At 37.5% G+C, this 10732-nt stretch overlaps 1 protein-coding gene across 7 annotated transcripts in view; it reads right to left on the bottom strand.

Annotated features, from left to right (window-relative positions):
• The window catches only part of LOC107670518 (rho GTPase-activating protein 44-like), a 69478-nt gene extending 66418 nt beyond the window's left edge, over positions 1–3060 (bottom strand). For all 7 annotated transcript variants that reach the window (XM_016463156.1, XM_016463157.1, XM_016463160.1 and 4 more), the window contains exon 1: positions 2804–3060. In XM_016463156.1, coding sequence (XP_016318642.1) covers positions 2804–2856 — 53 coding nt within the window. In that variant the 5' untranslated portion in view covers positions 2857–3060. The remainder of the gene's footprint in view (positions 1–2803) is intronic.
• Positions 3061–10732: the final 7672 nt, after the last annotated feature.

Below are 10732 nucleotides of genomic sequence, written 5' to 3'. Positions count from 1 at the left end.
TAAGCAGATTATGACATTTCAATGTAAAGCCAAACCAAACCAAATAATGTTAACACCGGCTTGCAATTCAGTATGAACACATGGGAGTCTAGCCTAAAGGAACACAGCTGAAAGGAGCATGTTTTAATTAAGTTGTTATTTTTTCATACAAGGTCTTATGTACACTTCCACAACTCTTACCCTGCGTATGCAAATCTTTTTGACGTCATTCTACCTTCATAGGATTCCCCTGCAATGTGTGGGCACTCCCTGTTGTGTGAGCACGTTTGTTACGCAGGGCCATTAATCAACATACACACTATTCCCAACCTTTCTGCTGACGATGAAAAACACACACAACTCCATAAGCACTTACAATGTACCATTCCCTGTAACAACAAGCCAGCAGTTCTGAAGGAAAAGGAAGGCTGCCATACTTCCTGAGAGAGAGAAAACACTACAGGCAGTGCACAACCCCACCAAAAACCCTCACAAACACTCACTGCCACAAAAACATGAATGAAGAGACTATAAATATAGTCACAATGAGAATACAGAGAAAGAGCACAAATACTGGCCCCTTAACTAGACGAACACAAGTATACATACACACAGAGCCAGGGGTAGTCATTTTTATCACAGTGGGCAAGGGGAAATGTGATTTACAAATGATGAGAAATGAAAGCAGCGGGGAGGCTGGGTGACAGCTATAAAAGCATCTGGACAAATGTCAAATACATAAATACAAATGTATACACTAGGGCTGTGCAGTATTGCAGTACATACAGTGTGATTATAGAAATGGTTGTTTTTAGTTGTTTACGGTTGCTACAAATTTATATTAAGTACTAATCTCACCGTCCCCAAACTTCTGAATGGTAGGTTATTTAAAATGTTGGTTTCACTGTTTTGAGTCTGAGTCTGCTTTTTGTAAGTGTTATATAATGTAAGACTTATCATTCATATGTTAATAAATACATTTATCTTCGAGTTCTGAATAAAAACAGAGAATAATCAAATAACTAAAAATGTGTCATAATATGAAATGTACAGCAATTGTAGCAACAGCATTTCATGTCGACTAAAAAGTGAAAAGCAAGTATTGAATACCGAAATGAAAGCAGATCTAAATGTGATTGGCTTGACTACATACATAAGCAGAGAGAAATCACAGGAAGAATACGTTATGACTTTTGGATTCAAATTTGGTCAAAAATATATGTACTATGCATTCAAAATTGTTCACAATAATAGCAGTAACACACATTAAGAAAATAAAGTCTCTTTTGTTTTCATGCTGACTTTAAATATTCACAAAGAAAAATGGTGTTGATAATGGATAACAAAAATAACAAGAGTCATGGATCATCTCCTACACTGCATTACCTCTGCACAAGTCTGTCAAGGTCATCGACACAGTATCTAAGTGCAAATCCCAGCTGATATTGGAAGATGTGGCTCTGTACTTCTAACAGTACATGACAGGAACGTGCAAATCTATTTTCCAAAGCAAACATCAGTCCAGCATGCCCTCCCAGACCCAGGAACATATTATTAATGAGTCAGGACTCTGTGCTGTTTAGGAAACATGTTGTTTTTCATTACCGCACAGCTACAGACAGAATGCCACAGTGGGCCGCTGCCACAGTTCCCTGGACATTACCAGGGAAAGGTAGAGAATACTAATGCAGGGCTTAAGCACAAACACACACACAATCTCATGACCTGAGCAATGCTGGAACCGGGTTGGAGGAGCTGACTTGCCATTTTCCACTGGCCTGCAAATGCCAGCCAGAGGCAGTAAAAGAGAAGCTTCCCTTCTAACCACCCACAGAGAATGCATTTGAAATGATGACCCACAACACTGTGGCATAATCACCCAGCAAGGAGCTGCCCGATAGCGACACACACCTTCTGGCCTTTCACAACGGCCCGTGCATGACAAGCAGCCCTCCTTGCCATGTGAGAAGAGAGGTAGGTGAGAGAAGAATGTAAAGAACAATCCAAACATGTGAAAGGTCAAGCATCACACACCCACTCCAACATAAACAAGATAAATGGGGCAAGCATATCAGCAGCAACAGTGGAAAAAAAAAACGCAGCAACTTTTTTGCAATCCGCACTATAATGCACTGGATTTTGAAATTCGAAGCCGTGCTTTCTGAAGCAATGATGACCTTCTCCATCAGTGACAGATCTTGCTGATGTACTGCACCCAACTCCTCCTCTTTTTTTTCCATAGATCACTGTGTGATGAAAACATTGCGCCTTTGCCATTTTCCTCTCATCCGCATCCATCCACCGCATCAGCTGGCACTGGAGACATGTCATTCTCATACCTCTCATTCAAATCAAAGTGAGCTGATACAGCAGTGCTACATTAAGCTGCATTTGATGGAAATGCATCAGGGAGGTTTGTGCAGGGGGTGTAGTGTCAGTGCCATGGGGAACCTCCGAGAGGCATTTTGCTGGAAGAAATGCCTCTGCAGTGAACCCGTTATGCACAACACACGGATGCACAACCTCCAATTATGCATCTATGATAATAATAATAATAATGCCTAATATTGCATGGGTGTGATAATGCATAAAGCTATTTTAAGATGCATTGCGCAATCAAGACGCTAGACGCTATTTGTAGTAATGGCTACTAAAAATGTTTAAAAATGCATTTGTATATTTAGAAAACTGAAAGTTTGAATGGGAAATATATGGGAATCGGTACTGCAGTTAGGGATTCTTTTCTGCGAATAAATAAGTAAATAAATACTAAATAAACTTCGTCATGGCGTAAAACGATCGTATTTAAGATCATAGCGCTCACCTGCCAACAGTCTGGTTGGCGAGCTGTCGCATCCGATTGAATTGCTTCTTCATTTTTGTATATTTTCTTTTTGTCTGCGTTAACACCTCGAGCGCAAAACAATCCGCATTTCGCTCAAAATAAAGGGACGTAATCCGGTGCGAACATCCCCGGTATTCCCATCACACGCCCTCATGGCAAACCGAAAGAGGGTAGAAATGTCCTAAGATGCGTATTTCAGTGCATTTTTGCACTGCTGCTCGGCTGAGATGCTGCTGGCCGATTCTCACATCGGCAAAGTGACAGCAGCGGTACGACGCGAACGCGGTGCAGCATGGGAAGTGTAGTCTTATTACACACGATCCATGTGCCGAGTGCTTTTGATTTAGTTCGGTGGAGAGACAGGTATGCAGTGAGTGGAGCGGGTGGCGTTTAGTTCGCACTGCAGCAGTTCACTCATAAAGAACGCTTTTAGACAAAATTACAGTAAACGATAAGGCTACGTGGTCTTAACCTTGTCTACTTAAACAGCAGCTGGACAAAAACGTGACTTTGAAATTCTGATTCTGAGCAGAGAGCTTTTAGCGGGGTTAACCCTTGTTTAGCAACAGACAACCAATCATAACCACAGCCTCGGTTCTTACCTCATTAAATATTCATGACGCAAGAAAACCGCGTTTACATTAATTTAAAAAATAAGCTTATTTTATTATGTTTATTTATTATGTGCAGGGTAACTTAATGGGTAAATGTATTTATTTATTTTGTATTAATCAGATTCTGACTTTATCAATTGACTACATTTAATATGACATAATCTTACACATTGTCGAGGTTATGAAGCACAAATGGTGAAAAATCTTGCATGAAAGCACACCATAACGCGTTGAGTGACTATTAAGAGACAGTTGAGTTGTGTGCCAAATGACGCACTATATGCACTTAATCTAGCACCATACTCAACCGTCTTGTGTAATTATACGATTATTTGAATAATTAAGTGCATCATCCGGGCATGTGAAGTGCCCTTTTTCTTTATGGAATTTTCGTTGTGAACAAACTAATCACCAGTGCCACTCAAAATGACCATAGTAGTAACCAAGTCAGTTAGATGCTGTAATATGTAAAAACCAACAACACTACATATTAGTTTCGCGAAGGTTATTTCCATTGGGAACTGAACAAACACTGAACAAACATAGTTTTGCGAATGTTATTTCCATCTTTGTGAAGATGACACTGCCATCTTGTGGCTTTCTGACAGCCAGCAATTGCATTATTGTCCATTGTAAGAGACAACAGATTGTATCTCAGGTAAATTTCGGTGAAATTTTTTAAAGCTTGGTATGATTTATATTCATAACTCTTTTGGCAACCTTGTTGTAACTGGACAACGATATATTTTCACACATTACAATAAAAAAGTTTTTGCTGTGAAAAAAAAAAAAACAGCATTTATGCTTTTGTGAACTAAAACATTATCATGAACTGTTTATCTCAATTTGTCCTTCCAAAAATATTTACATAATTTTGACTCTTTTGATTAAAGATGAATTCAAAGATGCTTTACAGGAGCTGCGTAACTCAACATGAAGATGGGAAGGTGAGAAATCAAACTTGTCAGATGTAGAAACGAGAATTATAAACATTCAATTAGTATAAAACAATTAGTAGCCTATAAAAATAGAGATCGAGGTGTTGAAATGGTCATGACAGGTTACCATATGGTGTCATTTTAACAATGTTGCAAAGATGATTGATTCACACATCCGACACAACAGCATCACACATCAAAAGGCTTGTCTCTTTTTGTGAAATAGCCCTTGGCCTACCAAAAAAAGATCCAAAATAGCCAAAGCCGTTTTTTCACTCTCTATTGCTTGTTGACTGCAGGAAAAAAGATCTATGCTACTCTCCGTCAGCATTCCCATTAAATCACAGTTGCTTGGCTCTCATTGCTGCTTGCGTAATTGAGTTCTAAAATGCATTTTTGATTTTGCCAAAAAGGCATTTTTTATTGTCTTCACTATCAAGTTAAAATGCTCAGTTTCTTCTTATTATTAACATTTTAATATTAATCTTAAATTGAAAATCTGATGTCGCAACTCAACAGAGGTAGACTATGCATTTTAATATTAGTGTGATTATGGCAACAGCCAATGGCTCTTTTGCTGGACTTCACAAAATATTTGTTTTCTTTTTCTTTTCTTTTCTTTCACTTTTTTTTTTTTTTTTTTCATTTTTATCAAAAATATGTACAAATTAGAATGCTGCAATGCATTCAGTCATATTACTGAAGATAACGTTAGAAAAGTAAATAAATAAAATAATTATTGGGCTGCAGGTGCTTCTCGAAATATTATATTATTTTAAAAGATATTATAAAATACTGTCAAACTGTCTCTTCATTTTAAATAGACAGCAATATATATTTAACCATGTCTAGCAACTTGACAAATAAGAGTTAAATAGATGTTAGAAGAATAAAATAGAATAAAAGTTAAATAGATTATCTATAAGCATTTCACAGATGTCTTTGTACATTTATTATATAAAACTATATTGTCGCCATAGTTCTACAAATTAGTTTTTCAGAGAGTTTAGGTGAGTCTATCTTCTATTTTACATTTGAAACAAACAAATTGGTTACGTTCTAGGGCACCCCCTGCTACCCACCCACCCACATTGCAGGCGATGCCCTACTTCCAACTTCAGGAGGTCCCCTGGGGGTCCCTAATGCTAAATCCACCCAGTTCTAATCTAAACTAAAGTATATGGTCCTCCTGTAACCCCACGGTGTGCACGTGGGGTAACCAGTAATACCATTAATTTGCATATTAATGATTCTTTTGAGTCGTTTTTTTTTTTTTTTTTTTTTACAGTGAATTGGCAAAACGCGTCAATTCATTCCATTTGGACCATTTAGTCTTTTTATTGCTCCCAACAGTCAAATTCCCAGGTAAAAAATATGTGACTTAGGCCTACTTGATGCGCTCAGGAGTCAGGACACTGGCACTCGCACTTGAGTGTTTCACCGACACTGACAGTCGTGTAAAGATTCATCGCGAAGTTTTGCTCACATGTCTGTTTTCAGTTCCTCGTGGGACGCAAGACCATGAGAACCAGACGAGTCCTCTGCACAATCTGACCTGTGTTGCAGCCTGGAATTAAACCACGCCATGGTTTCGTCTGGCCAGAGGAGAAATGGCCCCACCGACTGAGCCTGGTTTCTCCCAAGGTTTTTGTCCCCTCCATTTCTATCACCAATGGAGTTTTGGTTCCTTTGGCTTGTTGGGGACACTTCATTTCTGGCAATATTGTTGACTTGATTGCATAGACACTATTGGAAGTAAACTGAGCTTAGTTGAGCTAGTTAACTAATGTAAACAAATGGAACCTTATTGTAAAGTGTTACCATTTTAGAAAATAGAAGCCACAAAACTACAAATTTGGCTTATTATTCTTGTTTAAGCGCATAATTGTGATGGTGAGTATGGGTCACAATATTTGGCCACACGTCACTTCACTTCACTTACTTAACAATTCATTGGTCACACTGCAGGACTACTTGAGTGAACTATAAAACAACTAAAAGATTATTAAAATTGTGAAAACCATATTAAAGCACCTAAAATATACATTTTCCTAAATGCAACTCATATACATTTTAACCTAAAATCTTGTTTAAGAAGGTTCATAACCATATGTCATGTTATTTGTCAACTACAAATAGAACAATCAAAGCTTTTCAAAGCAACTATAAAACTATCTCACCCCTTCCCTGCAAACTGGCGGTTGTGCACTCCATTAGTAGTTAATAGGGCAACAGGTGGGCAGTGCACTGAGGCCTAAGGGTTCAGAAGCCTCATTGAGAAAGTGATACTGAAAAATAGCCACTTGCTGCTCCTACCACAGGGGCCCCATTAATCTGGATGGCTGGAAATTGAGAGGACATCCTATGAGCCTTGATCTCGACCCTCTGACCCCAACTCTGTCATTCGTTTTTATTAGTTTGGAGTCAAATGTTAGTCACATCTAAGCACTGATGAATCTTTTAATGCTGCCAGACTTGTGCGGGAACCGTGCACCGGCAAACAAGCCGTTTTGGATGCTCTCCTGACTGTCTTAAATCAATATGAAAGGGGCTCCCAAGCATGTACATTCCCCAAAAAGACCCCTGCCTCTGAATTTCCTTCCGAAGCTCACTTCATCATGCTCTTGTCATACTGAGAAGTGACAGGAATGTAAGAGTGGAAGAGGTCAAAGGGGAAAAGGCATATAGTGAAGATATTACTGAATACATGAAGCTCAAGAAAACAACACAATTATAATTTCATTTGTGCATGGATGGTACTGTGTTTACTTTATGATTTACAAAATAATTCCGTGAAAAATACTAACCTTAAAATCAAGTTATTGTTATGTCTTCATTTGACTTTGCTCTCTGGTGACTAGTGATTGTCTCAAAGTACAGCTGTTATTGAGCTAATAAAGCTGTTTCCCCAAAGTTCACGACCTTTAGTACCCCTGACCTTTGCTGTTGAATGTTCTGCTTTCCATTTGAACTTGCGTGTAGGATATTTCTGCTTGATATTGCCGACTTCTGACCATAAAGGTGTTTTCTTGACGTTAAGAAGATTATGTAACTATAGCAAGTCTGCTAGCAGCCAAACTGCTATGCTAGCATTTCCCCTTCAGGTGATTAATACAGAGGGTGATTTTTAAATACCTGTCCATGCAAATATTTGCTGTTTTCATTGTTATGTAGAAATCTTTTTCTTACTGATGGATATAGACGTTTAGCATTTACTGTGCACACAGTAACAGAAATAATATACTACGTAAAAAAGATATACTTAAGTACAAACTGAATGTTTTTCGGACATTTAATTGCATGTTAATTGTTATTAAATGAAAATGCATGATAGTTTAAATTGATATCAAATGCAATTGAACTTTAGAGTGCTTTTCTTACCCACTTAAATAGGAATTCAGTACATCTTTAATGTAAATTAATACTTTTAATTGATTTAAAACATACTTTAAAGTAAAAATTTTCAGTTGGCATTATTGCAAAATGCAATTTTTGTAAGTGTACTTAAGGGTGTCATGAAAGTGTCCTTTATTTAATTAATATTATGTGACAAGATAATTATCTTACACCATATATCACCCCTTCTCTTTATAATGTGGCTTTTGAAATGCAAATGTTGTTATGTGATACCCTTTCATTCTGTTAGCATTATTAAGAACAAAGCTAACTGTGGCTAACAGGCACAGTTGATGTTAAAAGTATCAAGTCCAGGTTGTGACCTGCAGCTGGACGCTCCCACCATCAGGGGAAGTTCATACAGAACATGTGTGACCATGGCTTCTTCACAAGGATTGTCATTTTACTATCTAGGAGGAGTTGTGTTTGAAGCTGCACCTCTTACCGCCAATTAAGAACTTCATTAACAGTGTGTTGCTTCATAGACTGACTTCTAAAGCATCTAATGTTAGAGGCCAAAAGCACTGTTATTACTAACCTGTCTGTGCACGGTACATGCCTTTAAACAAGAGTACTAGGATTAAAATGCTCTTCCAGACTGGAGAAATGCAGAGACTAATCTTTAAAGGGTGCTGGAGTTATGACTATCCTTCACACCGTGCCTAATGAAAGCACTGTGAAATTAGAAGCGTTAAGAATTTGCAAGTCTAAACTGGAAAGGTTGTTTCTAGATGGATTGGGTGACAGAAAACGATGGCTATCTCCACAGCCCTGAGACGCTAGGGCAGGACGATGGACCTGATAAGTCAGTGAGAAGAGTGACCTCTTTATTGCTCTTGGCCTCACTCTAGACATATATTTATCACCTTTTTCTGCTTGTAATAAGCACACAATATCTGTGGGGGTGAATATGCAAAATTAAGCAACAAAAACCTATGGACCTATGGAGTGGAAACTCAAAATATGATCATTTTTGTTTGAAATTATGTCTGAGAGCTGCAGCAGATTATAGGAAGAGTACTCATGCGGTTTGGTTGCAACTAATGCTAATCAGTTTTTAATCTACTGATTTGGTGATTATAACTTTGATTAATTGATAATCAAATACAAAAGGGCTGATTTTACTTTTGTGTTTTTTCATGTTACTCTACATCCTGTTGTTGTCCAAACAATGTGTAAATTGAAGGCTGTGAAAATATAGTGAATGTACTGAATCTATGTAAATATATATTATGTGCAAATAAAATATAAATATGTGTACACTATAATAAAGAAAAACAAAATATTGTTTTACATTACATTACATTAATTCCTTTACAGTTATTACGGTACTCTCATAAAAATACAATTACTTGTGTTACATGTAACATTTTAAACCTATATTTAATGTCCAACCAAAAGTATATTTAGCATAGCAAAATTTATATTTTAGTCAGAATTACTGCACCACCTTATATTTGCACTCATTCAGTGCAATCTGTAAAGACTTGCTTGCTGTCATTATGCAAAATGGAAATACTAATGTGGCTCTGTATTTACATATAAGCATATAACCTTACAATATAAGTTATGCACTGATGACTCAATCTCACAAGGAAATGCAACTGTTTTATAAGGTGGCAATTTTGTATTAATTCGAATAGTGTGAATCAGTCAAAAACATATGATTTTTTTAGAAAAATGTTCGAATGAGATCATACAAATTCATACTAATTACCTAGCAATTCACCAAAACATATATTTACAAATTGCCATGAGATTGTGTTGAAAAAAAAAACTTGTCTCTGATGCATTACATCACACACATCTGTCAGAGCACCTGACAGGGTAAGTTGCTTTAAATAAATACATTTGTTCGAAGCTGTTAATATAACGCATTCACATGTACAGGACAACTTAGGTGGTGCACTTTTCTCGCAGCAGTTCATTCTGTGTTCCCTGCTATTTTCCAGATGCATTTTGTTAATAGAAATGCATCGTTTTGTGTTCATTGACAGAAGAAAATCATATGGGTCTGAAGTATAGAGTGTATAAAAACATGGACGTAGTGTCCGTGATGTCACCCGTAGGATTCCGAAGAGCGTTTTTGAAGCCTAAAGTAGGCGGAGCCGGCCATCGCCATCTTGGCAACGCGTCACCGCGCGTCACTCACGGATAATCGAAAATTGTCAAAGAGGCGGGAGCTGGTTGCTGAAACCACGCCCAACTTGCTCGACAGTGGTGACAGCAGCGGCAATCCACCTGTCACTTAAGTGGCCACACCCTTAATTATGCAGAACTTTAAGGCTTAATATAATTTAAACGGATGAGTTATAAAAAAATTCACCCCCCTCACAGTTGTCATAAAGGGCAACATTAGCTATATAGACCAAAACCACTTTTTGTACCAATTCAATTCAATTCACGTTTATTTGTATAGCGTTTTTCACGATCCGGTGACAGCAACGGCAATTCACCTGTCACTCAAGTGGCCACGCCCTTAATTATGCAGAACTTTAAGGCTTAATATAATTTAAACGGATGAGTTATAAAAAAATTCACCCCCCTCACAGTTGTCATAAAGGGCAACATTAGCTATATAGACCAAAACCACTTTTTGTACCAATTCAATTCAATTCACTTAAAGACTTAATCAAACAGACGATGAACACTATTAACAGCAATTATTATATGATGCAATCAAACTTATTTTTTATGTTGTTTCAGGGTTTGCATCATCTGAGGTCCTCTGAGGGTTTGGCATCATCTCTTCTCAGGTGTTCTGGATCCAGACTGAAGCTTGTGTAAATCCTATTCCACGGGATGTCAATCAGAAACAGCAGAAACAGAGAAACAAATAGAGACATAATTAGCGTAGCTGCTGTTCCAACCAAGCAAAATTAATTTGTTTAACCCAAGCTAAAGAATAATAATGTGCATTTGATCAGATATAACTGCAGTACAAGATTATGAGATACATT

The sequence above is a fragment of the Sinocyclocheilus anshuiensis genome, unplaced genomic scaffold (genome assembly GCF_001515605.1).
Source record: "Sinocyclocheilus anshuiensis isolate Anshui unplaced genomic scaffold, SAMN03320099.WGS_v1.1 scaffold476, whole genome shotgun sequence".
Taxonomy (NCBI): Eukaryota; Metazoa; Chordata; class Actinopteri; order Cypriniformes; family Cyprinidae; genus Sinocyclocheilus; species Sinocyclocheilus anshuiensis.
Note: the sequence above shows the minus strand (reverse complement) of the source record. Positions and strands in the feature narration are given on the sequence as shown.